Here is a 17674-nt window from a genome sequence, read left to right on the forward strand (position 1 = left end):
ACACAAGGACCAAAAGGCATAAATCTTAGCTCTTAGTTGTTTTTCTTTTCCAAGTCCCTAGATTAAAAATATATATTTAACCAAAATCACAAATTGAAGGTCAACACTCTGTAGATCCGTATTGGAAAAAGTAACCAAACTTAACCGCCATCTGGTGTCATTTAAAAATTCAAATATATCATTCCTAACTGAGATCACACGGACAAGCTCATGGCCCGCCTGGCATGAAAACTATAATCATGCCTGCGATAACGCGGCCGCTGGAGGGAGAAACGTGTCATCACGTATACGTGATCATAGCGCGAACGGGTTAAGGTCTTCTAAACCTCTCCGTAAAATCTGACACGGCGAAATCACGAAATCTGTGGCAACACAGAGAGTGTATCTGGGAGGGTCTAACTCGATTTTTTTTTGCACTGCTAATTGGTCAGATTTCATGATGGACAGCGTCAATCACTAATTACGTGAATGGACAGCCATAAATCTAAGCTGTGCCCGTCGGTACTGTCTTTGCGATCCGACGAGGGCAGAGAGCTGCGAAGGATTCGAAGGATCCTGTTCCAAAACATGTTTCCCACCTGGCCTGTTTCCCCTCTGTTAGTCAGTAAACATGTGTTTTCGTTTCAAAGTGTTTCTAGAGCTGACTGCTTACGATTTCCGAGAAATCGGTATTCAGCGAAAGGAATAGCAGGGAAAGCTGTCTGAGTTGTCCACTCAAGTTCTCCCGCCAAAAGGTGACAAGAAAGAAGACCATGTGTCTGGAAATTAACTTATTCTGCAAACTAGAAAATTTGCAGAATGCGTAGAAAATAGAATTGAGAAATGAAGGTAGAAAAAAAAGAGAGAAAAGAAAAGTTATAAAATAAATTCAAGTGCTTTATTAATCATCTAAATTTCAATATTGAACATGGTGCGCATAAATGATGAACAAAATTTTTAAAAATCGAATTTTCGAAACTACTGCACATATCACAATAAGTGATACTTGAGAATAAATAGGAACATTCCAAGGTTTTTTTCCTTTTCAGTTACAAACAGGAGCGGAGGGCGGGAACAGAAATTAATGTTGCGAGGGGGGAGGGGGATGTATAATAGTCATTGAGATAAAAGATGCAATTTCAAGAACTATCACTAACAAAAACAAACACATTATTCCACTATAAATATGGATGTTATTCTCAGACATTAGTCATTCGCCCTGAATAAAATTTTATCAATTCCACAATGTTACAAGTTGGAAATAAATTCCCGTTCCTTGAATTTATTTTTTCATATCAACTGATGTATTTGACTGTACTCGGGTTTTCAATGCAACATTTCAATCCGAAGAAAGGAGTAAGTAAAAAAACTACCTAATAACATAACATAAAATCAAGTTACATGATATAAAGTGGAAACAACAGATCGCAGTCCGACAGAAAAGGTATTTCTACTTCTTTCATTCGATTTAAAACTGCTCAGGGTTTGAATTTTTTGTAATGCAGTAATGAAAATAATTGAGATCAATATCATTAAGTACAATAATGACACCTTGAGAACAAAATTTAACATTACCCTAAAACGGTGAACTGTGCACTGGAAAATTGTTGAAAGCCATTTTATAACTTCCGAGCACAGACGAGGCATTAAAAATAACTAGTATGTTGTGGCCATCACGAAACTTTCTTCTATATTTTTCTTTTTTTTTTCTGATCCCTCCCCATGCTTGACGAGGAAGCAATATTCCCAACAAAAACAAAATTACACATGCAAAAACTTGATGACCATCCCAATGTCTGAATTATTGCAAAAGCAAAGCAAAGAGCGAAAATTGAAAGTTATTTTAAAAGCCTTGCTTGAATTAATTACAAATATTTTATTTGTTAACAAACATAAGATGGCAACAGTTAAAAATTTTAAATCATTGAGATAATATTTCCGATCATTTCCATACAATTAAAATCACGAGAAATAAGCAGACGATAATCTATTACGATTTATCTTTCTTATTGTTGCATTAATAAAGCTATTTTTATTCGCTAAAAAATAATGATAATAAAAATAAATCAGCACCTCTTGGCGTGATTGGCGCCAAAATTGAACCAAAGCCTGTTTACATATGGATTCACATATATTCCAAATTTCAACCAGAACGTAGCGTTACTTCTTGAGATAGGGCACTCACAATGGAAAAAAAGAATGGGCGATTGCGCTACCCCCCTTTTTAGCTGTTGACACCAAAATAAAATCAGCTTTTATACCCACTAAGGGCTACTTGCCGATAAATTTTTCTTTCATTCCGTTCATTATTTCTTGAGATACAGCAGTCACAATTGACGACAAAAAACGTTCTATAGCTCAACCCCCGTTTGAGTTATTGATACCAAAATTGAATCAGCACCTGCTCCTGTTACTGGCAACATATGGACCAAATTTTGTTTGATTCCGCCTGTTACTTCCTGAGGAATAGCAATCACGCGTAACTCAAAAAACGTCTTATTGCTCCATCTCCCTTAAAGGAATTTGCGCCAAAAACCAATGGGCACAAGTTCACATAGGGGCACATATGTGTACCAAATTTCGTTCGATTTCATGCGGTAGTTTTTGCTGTAGAGCGGCCACAAAAAACTGGTCACACAGACGTGACACACATACACACACACACATACACACAGACACAGACATTTTCCAAAAATAGTCGAAATGGACTCAGCACATCTCAAAACGTTCGAATCCGTCGAAATTCGAAAATTTGCACGAATCCAATACTTTCTTCTATATATATTTGATATAGAAGAAAGTAAAAAAGGTTCAAAAGGTTCGCGTACATTCAAGGAGGATATAATAAAAATTCTAATTTTATCAACCCAGTATGTCGAAGGGAAACATGTTAGGAAATATTTTTTTATCATTTCATTGAACAAAAGAACCTTTCAGTAATTCATGCATTAGAGACGTACCGAGTAGTACTTTGGTCGAGTATCGAGTTCTAAGTTCCAATTATGTTTTAAGAAGAACCACCGACACACACGTGACAAATTTTGAACTCAGTGGTCAATAGAAGAGTAGTATATACTTCCATTTCCACACACACACAAATAATAGTTTCAAAAACAAAATTCCAGCCGAAATTTAATTGCGAATTATTGAAAAGATTTGTTTCTGTCAATAATTTGACAAATAAGTTATTTTTTAAATTAAAAATAAACAGATACATAAAACGTAGTGTTAATCAAGTTGGAATTAAAACAAATTATATCAATCCATACTTCTAGTCCTCCAAACGTAAATAATTTTTAAAAGCAAATGGAACGTTAAAAGCACAAATCTGCAGGAGCACTGCAGACTCGTGTTTCTGCATCAGAAGAAACATCTTTTTCAGTGCATAAAATGTGAGCTAATGAATGTTTAAAAAATACGACTTTTGTCGGATGTCTTCAAATCCATATGCTCACGTTTTGTGCATTGAAAAAAGCCATTTCCTGTAATGCCAGAACATGTGTCTGCAGTGTTCCTGCACATTTGCTTTTAACGTTTTATTTTTTAAGAAAAGGTATTTTTATGCTTCAAAAATCCATTTAATAACATAAAAATTTCATATTTTCTGTACTTACCTTTTTTGCTCCATTTTTAATAAACAAGTTTCATTAACTTTGGGGCATTAAAATATAAGATTTATTCCATTGAAGCATAAAAAAATTCATTATTTTCAAAATTTGAATTGTAAATGATTGTAGTATATTATATGCTTGAACTTTTTTATTAATTTTAAAATTTGCTTTGAACAATGTTCAATTTTTTTCAATTACGCGGTATTGGCCGAGTTCTTGATCAAAATATGGCCGAGAACCGAGTACTCGATGCGTCTCTAGCATGCATGTTGCAACTGGGAAACTGACAAAAAAAATTTTTAAAGTTAATGACAATGTCTGAAAAATATCTACTTCACACTCTTGCAAAACTCTACCTTGCAATAATCTATTTTGTTGTGCTAGTAATTAAACTTTCCATAGCTGTAATTCTGGGATCAAAATATAAATATGCTACAATCCTACAAAGCTTTTTTAAAAAGGTTTCTTTTGGTATTTCTGCTTTATTTTCGTTCGCGTAGAATAGGAATGAGGCTCTTTTCAGTTACGATTAAAATTTGTAATTAAGGTATGAATTCTTGGTGTTTTTTCAAATTTTCTTGAAGATGTAAAATATTAGCACCTAACATTTGATTAAAAATTTATTTTAAAATGAGGGAGAAGAAAGAGAAAGCTATAAAGACATATTTTTTAAAGTTTAAGACATCTTCAATTAGGGGTGCCAGTGTCAGATCTTTCTACGATGCTCGAGTACACTATTAAAAATACAGGTTGCATTCGGCACCTTTCAGGGGTTGAATGCTTGACCACCAGCGGCACCCTATACGGAGCCGAAATGGTACTTCTATCTAGGGTGAAAAACAGGCACCTTTTAAAAAATAGGCAACTGGGTTGAAAAATAATCATTCTCAAAGAAAGAAAACGGCAAATCAAAAGCCCCGAAAAAATTAAACGCAACCCCCCATAAATACTACTAAAATCCACCCCCCCCCCCACCCCCCCAAAAAAGAAAGAAGATAAATCGCCAAATAATAAACCAAAAGGGGAATTTTTTACCTCAAAACAAAAATAAAATTTTATTTAGTCACAACCGAGAAAAAAAAACCTGGCAACCTTCTGAATGCTAATTTAAAATGAGTCATCTCCGATGTAAATATAGTTCTATTAGGCTTAGCAGTGCTTTTTAGTTTTTTTAACGGCCTTTTTTTTTTTTTTATTCGAAAGAAATGAATGAATGAACTGTATGGGAGTTTTACGCGCGTTTTCGAATGGCGCCAAAATTGAACTGATCGGATAGTTATTTCGGGTAGAAAGAGTCATTTAATGTTATTTTTGGGCCCTAAAATTAAAATTCGTTCCCAAGTAGCCGATGCTCGTGGTCAGTGGTGTCCATGTCCTAGACACACGCACGCTCACACACACACGCGCCTTTACACACACACACACACACACCAATGTGCATACACACAGGTCTACACACACATACAAGCCCACACATACACGTAACCACCCAAGAGAAGGGACAGGCTTGGAGGGACAGGAACAGTTTCTAGAAACAAGTGAGTGGGGTAATAACTGTTGGCTATTGAAAACATTATTGATTCCCATGCAAATTCGTTCTTGCACGTCGGTTGGGTGCGGGCTGACGCGATTGACGTCATCGCCAATCGGCGATCGGCACGTGCCGAGTCGACGTGCATAAGACACGTGCATTGAGATGGAATGAGGTGGTGTTTGGAATGAGTGTGTGAGGGTGACTATCAAGTTGATAGATGGAGATCGTTTTTGTTTTTAAGCGATTCTGTTTCTTTATTTCTATTATCCTGTAAATAGTTATGATTAAGTGTTCAAATAAACGACGAGTTTTTAAAAATTAGTTTTTCTTTCAAAAACAACTGCTACATGGGCTTAGAACGTTGGGAAAGTTCAGGAAAGGAATTTTTTATGTCAACAGGTTATGGGCCCAGCACGCTTCCACTGCGCTCTTATTTTCATTAAACTTAACATTACAAGTTTCAATTACTTTTTGCTCGTTATTTAACCAAACTCTATATCCTCTGGTATTTATCGCATATCCTATCATTATTCCCTCAATTGCACGCATTTCGAATTTATTTCTCCGTTGTTTTGGAACATTAACGAAAGCTTTACTTCCGAAAGCTTTTAGGAATACTACCGAGGGTTTTCTGCCGAAAAACATTTCAAAAGGAGTTTTGGTTGTTTTATGACAAATTCGATTCCAAGTGAAAGTGAAACAATATAATGCTTCCGCCCACCATTCATTGTTCATTTTCGCGTCTTTTAGCATTGCTTTTATCCCGTCTAAAGCTGTCTTGTTGAAACGTTCGCAAATCCCGTTTTCCTCTGGCGTATAAGCATTTGTTCTTTGGGCTTGAATACCGTAAGAACTTAAATACCGTTCAAACTCTTCATTGCAAAATTCGCCCCCGTTGTCTGTACGAATGCTAACAAGTTTCTTTCCCGTTATTCTTTCCATTTTCTTATGATAGTGGATGAATTTGCTTAAAACTTCATCTTTTCGTTTTAAAGTGTAAACAGTCACGAAACGACTAAAATCATCAATTATCGAAAGAAAATATCTACTCCCACTTTTTGATGGCGTTGGTAGAGGACCACAAACGTCCATAAAAACTAACTGTAGTGCAGAATTTGAGGTCTTAGGATTTGATTTAAAAGAAATTCTAGTTGACTTAGCTAGAATACAAACTTCACATTTTTCGTCTGGTTTTTCTATTTTTGGAAGACCATTCACGCTTTGATTTTTACTAGTATCTCGGATGTAATCATAATTTATATGACAAAATCTCCTATGCCAAAGGTTGGAGAGTTGATTTTGTTTAACAGTTCCAGCATTTACGTTAAATCCGACTTCCGTTTGTTTATTTTCTACAATTTGCGTTTGTTTAACAGTACCCGGCATTTACGTTGAATCCGCTTTCTACTTGTTTATTTTCTGCAGTATCGTACGCAAACGGTTCTACATAGTATAAACCCTCTTCTCTCCGTGCATAAAATAGCTTTCGCCAATTATTAAAGAACACGCAAATTTTCCCTTTACTTCCACTGCGGCCAGAGTCAATGAGTAGCGTCCTGTCGCAACTCGTGATTGCGTAAAATATAATTTAAATTCAAAATTTCAAAATTCAAATTAATTTTGAAAATTTTTTTTTTTGTTTTGTTTTTTTAAATCTGGTTTCAATCTGGCCATTGTTGGTGATATTTAGAGTTAACTATTGGATCAAATTAAAATTGGCAATAATGGGGAAATAACTTTAAATTAGTGTAAAATTAAGTCATGTGATGCACACATCAGCTCGTTTCTTTTAGTGAAACTCGAAGGAAATGAATGAGCTCTACCGGTGTTTTTCGCGGGCTTTTGAATGGCGCCAAAATCGAACTGATCGACTAATTATTTCGGTTCGAGAGAACCATTTAATACCATTTTCAGACTTTAAAATTAAAATTCGAAAGGTTCGGTACTTTTTGCATTCGAAAACCCTCCTACGTTCCTTCTCGGGTGCCCAAGTACCTCCCTGTCAAATTTGGTCGAGATCCGACGTAAACTGTGAAATTGTATAGGTAACATACACACACACACATATAAATATATTCTCTATTTTATTTATATAGACTAGCTGCATTGCCAGGCTTTGCACGGTCTACCTCGAAAATAAAAGTTTTGTCAAATGACGCATGTTCAACAATCAGGCTTCAATTAGAGAAAAAAAAATACTACAAAATTTCCCATCAAAACAATCATTCTCAAAGATAGAAAAAAGAAAATGGGAAATCAACAGTAAAAATTAAACACAACCCTCCAGAAATACAACTAAAATCCTTAAAAAAAAAGAGAGAAAGAAAGAAAGAAGACTAATCGCCTAATAATAATCAAAAGGGGAAATTTTTACCTCAAAACAGAAACAGAAAACAAAATTTTATTTAGTCACAACCGAGAAACAAAAGGGGTAACATTCTGAACAGTAATTTTTGATCGTGTTTGTGGAAAGCTTTCTTTTCTATCTTTCTGAAATTACATTACACCACAAACTGGCTGAAGCCTGTAATTTATCCCAAAGAAAACACGTGGAATGGAATGTTTTACCTCTTTCTTTAGTATTGTTAATCACCGCAAGGTAGCGTATTCGAGCTCTGGAGATGCGAATAGGATCTGACCGTTTCTTAAATAATTTGACTAAGTTTAATAATTTTAAAAATTTATTTTAATCGGTGCACTTTTATTATGTGCGCTTCTGCTGATGACATCACAAATGATGAAATGCCATTCACTGTTGCCATTCGTAGAGCGTAATATTTAATTCGCTTCTTGATTACAATAACGCGAAAACGCAGTACACAGATGCGCCTAAGTACATCATTTGTGACGTCATAAAGACCACGTCTTACTTTCAAAATCGAACATGTTAAAAAATAAGCGTCTGGAAAATGAAAGTTTTTCCTCGCTTCATGTTATTTTTATTTTTTGCTTATTCTATCAATTTCAATGACTAAAAATAGTACTTTTGACTGAAGGAAACAACCCCATTTTGAATAATCTCTGCGGAATATGTATACAGGGCCTGATTACCGCACAGGCCTACTAGGCCTGGTCCTGGGGCCCTCTCTTCCTAAGGGGCCCCAAATTACTTAAAGAATTTTGCATAACATTACAACTATACAAAAAAATAATCACATTTTTAAAATAATAGCCTTCAAGGGGCATCAAAATTTTTGTGGGCCTTGGGCCTCACTTTTAGTTAGTCGGGCTTTGTATGTATAATCGCCAGATTAATCTCATTCTACTGCACATACACTCAGGAGCGGGAAATTTCATGATTTACTTGCCACTTCCCCTAATGTGGCTAGTGTATTTTAAGTGAATTGGTTTATGTTTTTGCAAATTTCACTTCGAGATATAAATCGCAATCACTGTACTTGGCTATATACAGTGGCTCCCAAAAGTGTTCGTACACTTTGAAATTTTTTAGTAAAACCAAAATAACTCAAAACTGAAATCGAATATAAAGTCCAATATTTTTTCACATCATTCCTACAGGGTTTAAGCTGGGTTCAAAAGTTCTTTAGCATAAAAGCTAAAATGAAGGGAAAAATGTTAGCAAAATGCTAAAATGTTACACATTCTCATATGTTTATATATGCCTCAGTGTGTTTATCTCCAGTTGAAAATAAAATTCATATTTCATCTGTAACATCTTTGAAGAAATAAGTACAACAGCTATTTTTTTAAAACATAAAATAAAAAAAGAAAACACGATTGGTGTTTAGAACGTTGCAGTCCCCTCCTCCTAATAAAGCAGTTATTGGGGGGACATAATGCTGGATAAGACTAATAGTTATTGAACTTAATTGTAGTTTAAACATCTTAGCTAAGATTTAAAAAAGATTTAAGTTGATTATTGCCATGCATGCTTCCTCTCTAGGATCATTACATTTCTTCTTTTTAAAAAAAAAATTTATTTTTTATTTGAGCAAAAAAGCGAAAATGCATTGCTTTATTTTCGCAATTCGGATAGTATTTTCGCATTATGCAAAAAATGCGACCGTAGCGGAAACCCTGCATTCCTATGTCACTCTAAATACAACCCATTGCTTTTTTCAAAATATTGACGGATCTTCTTTTTGAAATGGGTCAAAAAACGAAGAAACAGAGAAATAACACGCCACAAAAGTCATCGTACACTCAAATATTTTCGAATAAATTCGTAATTAAAATTATCATATGCAGTTTTATTAATATTTTTGCATTGTGTTGACCCTTATAAGTCATTTTGCTTTAATTTTTCATTTATTTATTCTTTAATATTGTGCTTATTACTGTAAAATGGCTGGTATTCTTAAAAAAACCGCAAACACCATTCAAAATTTGAATTTTTTTCCCACAGTAGTGGTAAATTGGTTTGAAATGTCTCTAAATTAGTCAATTTATTTGTTTGTATAGTAAAGTGCTTTATAAAATGCTTTAAAGAAAGGAATCGTACCGAAAACAAGGTAAGAAAAGGTCAACCGGCAAAGTTGACAAAATGTGATCGGAGATTTAAAGTTAAAAAAATCATGAAAATTACACATTTGAGTACTGTAAAAGTTTCTGCAGAGTTAAATGAAACATTTTACATTTAATTTTCACCTAAAATTGTTCGCCAATTTCTCTGATTAGCTAGATTAAATGGGACCCTCTTCCCGCAGAAATTTCCTTGGTCGTGCGAAAAACAGAAAACTTACACTTTTCTTCGCAAAATCAATGATAAGCTAAAAACGTTTTGGAATCACGTCTTACTTACAGATAAAAATTAACTCAACATTTTTGGTTAAATTGTTGTATAACTTTAAGTAGAAGAAAAAAAATTAGGAACTTAATCTTAAGAACTTAGTTGGATCAGTTAATCAGGACGGTGGAGGTGTTTTAGTGTGAGGGTGCATATCAGCATCAGGACTTGGTAGTTTGTAATTTTTTGATGAAATAATGAATCATGCTGTTCCGTTAAATATTTAAAAAAACAATTTTGAACTCTTAGCCAAAAATTTGGTTACTGGAAACAACTTTGTTTTTTATCAAGATAACGATAAGAAGCACACGGTTTTCAACGTTTGCGTCTAGTGCCTCGAAAATTGTCCTAAAGTTTAGAAAATACCCCCTTAATCTCCAGATTTTAACTTAATGCAACGTATTTAGAGATATCTGGAGGCTAGATTACGAAAATAGTGCTTTAAAACGAAAATAGAGCTAGAAACAGTAAGACTCGAAGTGTGGTAGGATTACTTACTCAGAAATTACGCTAAAAAAGAAAGAAAAAGAATGAAATCTATTCCTAGACGTTTAAAAGGTGTTATGAATACTGTATGATATTCTACTAATTAATAACTTAAACAAAAGTTAGATTATTCAATAATACATAGACATTTTATAAAGTGTACGAAGACTTTTGTGAGATAAAATTTCCGGCACTTTTCGGTTTTTGATTTAAAAAAAATTAAGTTTTAATATTTTTTGAAATCTTTTCATGCAGTTTTGTTAAAAATTGATCATAGATCTTATAATTAAATACCTATTCCGAAATATTAATTCTAACCAATGGATTGGGGCCTATTTCGTTGAAAGTCGTAGGTGTACAAAGACTTTTGGGAGCCACTGTATTTTTTAAATTAATAATTTAATAAAGAAATACATAAATAAAAATGGCATTTCGAATTTTTTTCCCATTTTAAAATGCGGTAATTTTCGCTGATTTTTCAAACAAAATAACTTCTACATTTAAACGGGGTACTTATATTAAAACAGCATTGAAAAATATATCACCTAAATAATTTCAAAAACTTATCGAATAGAACTCGAAAGAAGAAAAAAGCTGTTCTTTTTAGAACGAATTTCGTGGATGTCACAGAGATACAAGACCAACACACAAAACGACAAAGAATGAATGGTCATTAGTAGGGATTCAGTAATTTATTGCCTGTCATTGAGGCAGAGCGGAGGAAGGAGAAGCAGCAGACAAGACCCCTGTGAAGACCCTGGGGGGAGAAGAGAAAGTGGTCCCTCAAAGTGGGAGGAAATGGGTGTGGTCTGATGAAAGGCGTGTTTTTCGCAGTTTTTCACAATTTTTCGAAAACAAGGCTTTACTACGTGGAGAATATCAATAGAACAAATTGTCGCAGAAATAAACTTAAAATATGTTTTTAAGGAGAAATGTTCAATCTCTTGCGCTCCTTTTTCAGTTTTTCCATATCATATTTCAAACGTGTGAAAATAGTCGTTTAAAGTTTTAAAATGTTATTTAAAAAATTTCAAAATAACCACAGAAAAAATAAAGAAGAGCATTTCTAGTTCTGTGCCATAGCCATCGTTTAAAACAAACCGCATGAAAATATTCCAGTAATTTCTCGAGTTATGCTTTGAATAGGTAGCAGATTTTCCCGTAGAGAAAGCATTAGCGTCGAAAACCAAGATGGAGGGTATAGAAGAGCCTTAAAGGATAGCATCCTCCCTCCATACCGTTGCCCAGAAATTCATTACTGAAAGTAGCATTAGCAATTCATTATGAAATATTAGAACCTAACCTTAAAGAAAATATTCAATCAGAAGTAGGGGGATCCGAGGATTGCTGTATTAGAAAAGTCTCAAAATTGTAGTAGTAAAAACGCAGTTTCAGTCTAGTTTTGATAATGATAGGTCTCAGTAGGGGAGAGATTCTGGGTTCCTCCCCCAGTAATTTTTGCAATTGAGTTTCTAAAACAGAGGCGTAGCTAGACCCGACTTTCGGGAGGGGTTTCTTCTTTTCTATATATGTGTATATATATATGTGTGTGTTTGTGTATATATATATGTAAATTTTTTTTAGTATTAAAAAAAATAAGAGGGAGGTGAATCTTACATACTTCGGAATGGGATGCCCCAATTCCGATACTTGTGTCAAACAAAACAAAAGCTAAGAATTTTTTATTTTTTTTAATGTTGTGGAAAAATCAACTTTTTTTTCTTTTCCCTCCATTTAATTTAAAGTGAAATTTTCTAGCAACGTCTTGTCAAAACCTGTCTATCCAAATCGGGAAAATCAAATATCTGATGAGCGTGTTCCGTTCATTTCAGTGTGACTGCTTAATTTAGAGGCTAACACACATCTACAAAAGCTGGCATCCCTGAAAGCTAATACATACTTCCATTTCCACCTGTAACCTGGATGTTTGACTTTCAATGTCATCCGTGGTCAGACTATAAAGACTATTTTTACTAACTTGGTTTGCACTAAAAGTATGAAACAAAATAAAAAAAGACTTCTTGAATTATAACCCGAAAAAAATAAAACTGCTTTTCATATCGTTATATTTATATATTGCTTTTTATGTATTTACATTTATGCTAATTCTAAAGCAGTTAATAAAATTTGAATAAAAAAGTTAGGGAAGAAATATTGGCGGTAGAAAGTTATTCGCTCAACATCATACCATCAGTTCTCCCTTCAAGTCTTTATTTTTAATTTTATTAGCTGCTTTAGAATTTACATAAATATCTTTTTGAGTGAGCAACAGCAATTTAGGGTATTATAAACAGAAGTTTTTTTTATTTTCTACTTTTTAATCCGAACCAAGCTAATAGAAATAATCTAGATTCATTTCGTTTTTAAACATTTTATTTATGTAATGCTATGCAGTTTTTCTTTTGAATTAAAATAAAATTACCTTCAGAAAGAAGGGTCCGATGGGACTAATGCTGCTTTGCAGACTGTACTTCGTTTTCTTCACAAGACGTTAACTTTCTCTTTTTAGAGCAATCCTTTTCGTCATTTTAATTTTTTTCTTTGGATTGAAAAAAGCTTGTTATGTTTTTCTCGCTTCATTATGCAACAACTTTCACTTAGAATGTCTTATTTTAAACAGACTGTACGTTTCCAAAAGAAAACGCAGTAAATACTGGCTGAAAAATCAATGATTGCAATGGATACTCTGGTTAGCAAAGGTCGTTTGGACTATGACCTATGACACACACAAGACCAGACCAACAAAAACCTCTATCATCTCGAATTCCGGTTATGCTATCATTTTTGGATTCGAAGCCCAATGATCTTTAAAGCAGCAAACAAAAACATTTTCTTCAACTCAGAAACAGAGGAATTGTCTTCAAGAGCTGAGGAGGCAGTGGAAAAAAAATTGAAACGCATTCCACGAATGGGCTTTCCAAGAAGATTTGCCGGTTTTGCTTCACCATGCGAAACAGTCTCCAACCACCTTTTTCTTTGATAGCGTGTGGACGTCCAATACCATGTCGTCTACTGCTGGTTTCACCGTCATTCATGCACTTTGCATAAATACTAACAACTGTAGATCGCGAACAACCCACGAGTCGTGCAGTTTCTGAAATACTTGTTCCGAGCCTTCGAGCCTTTACAATCTGCTCTCTATCCAAGTCGCTTAGATTCGCAGTCTTTCCCATCACACACAGAAGTAAGTGAAAGAATGATTCTTCAGACTCTCCAGCAGCAGTTAAATAACACTTCCACCTGATCACGTGCCTTCCACGTCATCCAGGGGAGTTCATTGCAAAATGTAGGGGTGGTCATAATGTTTTGACTCTTGAGTGTATATTGTATCATATTTGAATAATGCTTCAAAATATTTTTCACATTGAGAGTTAAAATGCCGCTCCCTTTTCGAAAATGAGGGATTATTTGGGGCGGAAAGTCGTATCTTACCACTCCCAGTTACGTCACTAACAATGCAGATGTATTAAGCTGACCCAGGAGATGTGCCATGCATGAAAAATTCTTTTTTTTGGGGGGGGGGACATTAGTAAGTGTCTAATTTTCTTCTAGTTCTATTGTAACTAATTTTCTTCGAAAAAATCATTAAAGTAATCAAATTTAAACTCAATATTTTTTTGGAAATAATCTTGACAAATTACGGCCCCTCTTCCTGTTGCAATCTTGGCAAGAGCCGCTCCTGTATCACTAAAAGGTATCTCAACAGTCTAAATTGGTAAAAGTATTTTTACTGAGACCACACACTCTTGTATTTCAAGCAAATAAAAATATCAGGCTAGATATTGAAAATTTCATTATTTCTAACCAAAAAACACTATTGGTTTTGAAAAAGGAAAACTTGGGGAGGAGTTTCCACAATATTTTTATCACAATTAAAACAAAAAGATGGAGCAATATTAAAGAAAGGGAAATAAGGAGGTTCCCAAAACCCCCTTCACTTTACATTACCAAAAAGTAGCCTAGAAGAGCGTTTTTGAAACTATGATTTTGAAAAAGTGGCAGGGGAGAGTTCCCAAACCTCATCAAAATGGCTTTTACATATTGAAGACGTCAATTCTGAAAAGCTTCAAACATAGTGCTCCCGCTCAAATCCCCGAGAAACACCCAACCTAAATCTGCGTCAAACACACCCTGTTCACCATTAATGATTGTCTAAAATTTTGTTTTAAGGACAATCTCAGTCTGTAAAATTTTCCGGGCATCCCCGAACCGCCCCTCAACTTAATATCATCAAAGATTGTCTAAAATTACTATTTTAGAGCTTCAATTTGAAAAAAATTCCCGGGGTAGCGCACTTGAACTCCCTGATAATATCATTGAACATCATCTAGAATTAAATTTATGGAATTTAAATTTCGGAAAATACATAGGCGGGCCACAAACTTTTCCGCCCACTAACATTACCAAAGATCCTTCAAAAATTAAGCACTTTAAAAGCAGCCTTCAAAATTTTTTCGGGAGAGCGTTCCTCTCTCGCCAACATCGTTGAAGATCGTATTGAACTTTGTTTTAAGTTTGTCGATCAATTTCAAAAACATTTCGAGGGAGAGCCCTCGAATCGCTCCTCCCCACATCATCAAAGAATGTCTAAAATTGCAATGTCAGAGCAACAATAAGGGGGGGGGTTGAGCACCCCCCTCCCCAAATTGTTGGCCCTCTATTTTTTAACGTAAGCTTAGATAACAATGGCATTTTTAAAAGTTTCAATTTCAAAAAATGGACGGGGGAATCATAATTGAACCTTTTCCCGTTAATGTTACCAAAGATAATCTTACATGCATTTTTAAAGACTAAAATTTAAAAACTTTCTCGGGAGAAACCCCAACCCCGCCCCTCTTCCTTAGTGGATATTGTGCTTACTATTAGGTTCATATTTTGTATTCTCAGTTTTAGTTTTGACTCACTGAACTCCATTTTTAAAATCTCCCTTTGAAAAACTTCAGATGCCACCAATGCCCAACACTCGCCTAATTTTGTCTCTTCGCCACCCTGTACCCATTTTCTGGTGTTATCTTAACCCCCAGCACTGAAGCTCTGCTCACGCCCCTGGCTATGTGTGAAGTGAATGACATATCTGGTCATGAGATTTGTAGTAGAGCTATTTTTCTTGATTAGCTTCATCTTGCATGAAAGAAAGGAACTCGGGAACACGTATACCCAATTTTCATTAAAAATTTGTCAGTTATTGGTAGCATTTGTCAATGTATATAATTATCACAAAAATAATTATTTTAATTTTAATTTAATTTTAATATTTTATTTTAAACCATAAGACTTGACAAGTTTTTGAAATTTTGCACTTACGCAGTTAGAATATCTGCTTGGGCTTGGGTTTTCCACCCTCCTTCTCTCCTCTCCCTCAATATAGGGCTAGCACACTAATAAATGTATCTTCATGGCAATAAGTGAAAAGACAATTTTACAAATCATAATTAGCTGAAACTAAGATCTGTATTGATTGAATTTTTGGTTCAGTAGTTTTTTTTTCCATATGTATTAGGGCTTTGAGCTAGTTACTTTTTTTTGCCCTTAAAAGTTTTTTTTTTCCGAAATGTGATCTTTTTTTTTCTTTTTCCTTTGAAATTTCAGTTTAATTTTGAGTTTTCTCTGTAACCTTATGAATGTTTATTTTTTTTAAAACCGTACCTGAATGTGTCGTTCACACTCTAGCATGATAATTTAAAATTTTAATCAAATTGGGTCATGACAACTAGAGTTTGAAGCTGTTGGTGGGTGTAGCAAGTTGTTAGTCTAGGCAAAAGTAATTTCAATTGAAAAAGTTTTTTGCCGATGAATTGGTTAAAATCTTCTGATATTAAATAATTGGCCAAGTGCTTGGTTACTGATTACGGTAGATTAATCAATGCATCCAGAATTTTACCCTTTAAATGTTAATATAATAGGTCTCTTTTTCTAGAATTTAGATCGCTTTTCTCTTTAGAGATAAACTAAGAATCTATTGGAAGCCATGATACACAAACTCATCACTAAATGAACTTGTTTTTAATGTTTTTATAAACAGTTTGATTTCTTCTATAGGGCAATAATCCCTACATAATGGCTATGGCTAATGATGGTACTAAAGCATTTGATCATCAAAGGTAATAACATTTTTATAAAGTGCGTCTGTTCAACTCCTAGATTCTCATTTCCGAATAATATTGGAAATTAATATTTTTTAGTGATGGAATAAACCAGCAGCTTTCTGGGTGCCAACGAGATTTCCGAAATAAGCCTTTCCCTGTCCGAGCAAAAATAGAATACTACAAAAATGTCTTAACGGTAAGTATTAAATTTTTGTCTGTAAAAAAACTCATAGATGTTATCAATTTAATATTTTAGCCCGATTCTCAGCAACAAATAGTAATTACTTTAGCTGTTATTATGGAGCTCTTAAATACTTATTACATGTCTCTGTTTCTTTTATCAAATGATCTTATTTATTAATCTAACATTATCAAATAACTTATTAAGTTGTCTGACTTATGTGCAATCGATTTTGATCACTTGCTTTAATAATGCATTCTATCATTTTAGGTCTTGTTCCATAATGGAAATACAAATAATGATGAGGATTATGAATTGTGTTTACGAGCAGATAATGTATATTTACCTCAGAATGGTTATTTTGGTCTTTCAGCTGCTACTGGTGGCCTAGCTGGTAAGATTTTTTTGCTTAATAAATATAAATATGTGTACATAATTTAAGTATGATAATATGACCTTAAAATAGCAATTCTTTTAATACTAATATAATTTGTTCATAGATGATCACGATGCCTTAAAATTTTTGACGTACAGTTTGTATCCTCCCGGAACACAACCAGTAAGTGAAAGTCTGTTTAATAACCTAAAAATTTTTGCAGTTTCTTGGTTTAATTTCCCGGCAAGTTGTTGAAAATGTTCAAATAAATAAATAGCTTTTAGTTTTTTGCTTTGCTTCAAAATCTTAATGTCAATTTTAAATGTTTTTCTGTTCAAGAGTTGGAAAGGGTTGCAACAAACTTTATAAGTGGATCCACAAACAAAAAAAAGGTATGTCCAGTACTGACTATAACAAAGTCTTGAATAGCAGGTAGCTCTTAAATGCATTCATTGCAAGTTTGATACTGATATAAAAGATGTAGAATTGTCCTTAAAATTTCCTTTCTAGCGGTTTATCACAAATCATCTTGTATTCCATTAGCAAAGTACTTGAAATGTTAACAAATATTTCTTATTAATAAAGCAGAAATGACAGAACCCTAAAGCTCCATTATTTTTAAACATGGATCCTTCAAGTTTCCTTTCTAGATAAATTAATCCTTAAAGAAGTGA

At 34.0% G+C, this 17674-nt stretch overlaps 1 protein-coding gene across 1 annotated transcript in view; it reads left to right on the forward strand.

Annotated features, from left to right (window-relative positions):
- LOC129216081 (protein ERGIC-53-like) overlaps window positions 1–17674 on the forward strand; it is a 78829-nt gene that overhangs the window by 21759 nt on the left and 39396 nt on the right. The window contains exons 5-8 of the mRNA XM_054850227.1: window positions 16397–16458; window positions 16540–16639; window positions 16895–17018; window positions 17125–17183. Of these exons, the coding sequence (XP_054706202.1) occupies window positions 16397–16458; window positions 16540–16639; window positions 16895–17018; window positions 17125–17183 (345 nt within the window). The remainder of the gene's footprint in view (window positions 1–16396; window positions 16459–16539; window positions 16640–16894; window positions 17019–17124; window positions 17184–17674) is intronic.

Source organism: Uloborus diversus, chromosome 2 (assembly GCF_026930045.1).
Source record: "Uloborus diversus isolate 005 chromosome 2, Udiv.v.3.1, whole genome shotgun sequence".
Taxonomy (NCBI): Eukaryota; Metazoa; Arthropoda; class Arachnida; order Araneae; family Uloboridae; genus Uloborus; species Uloborus diversus.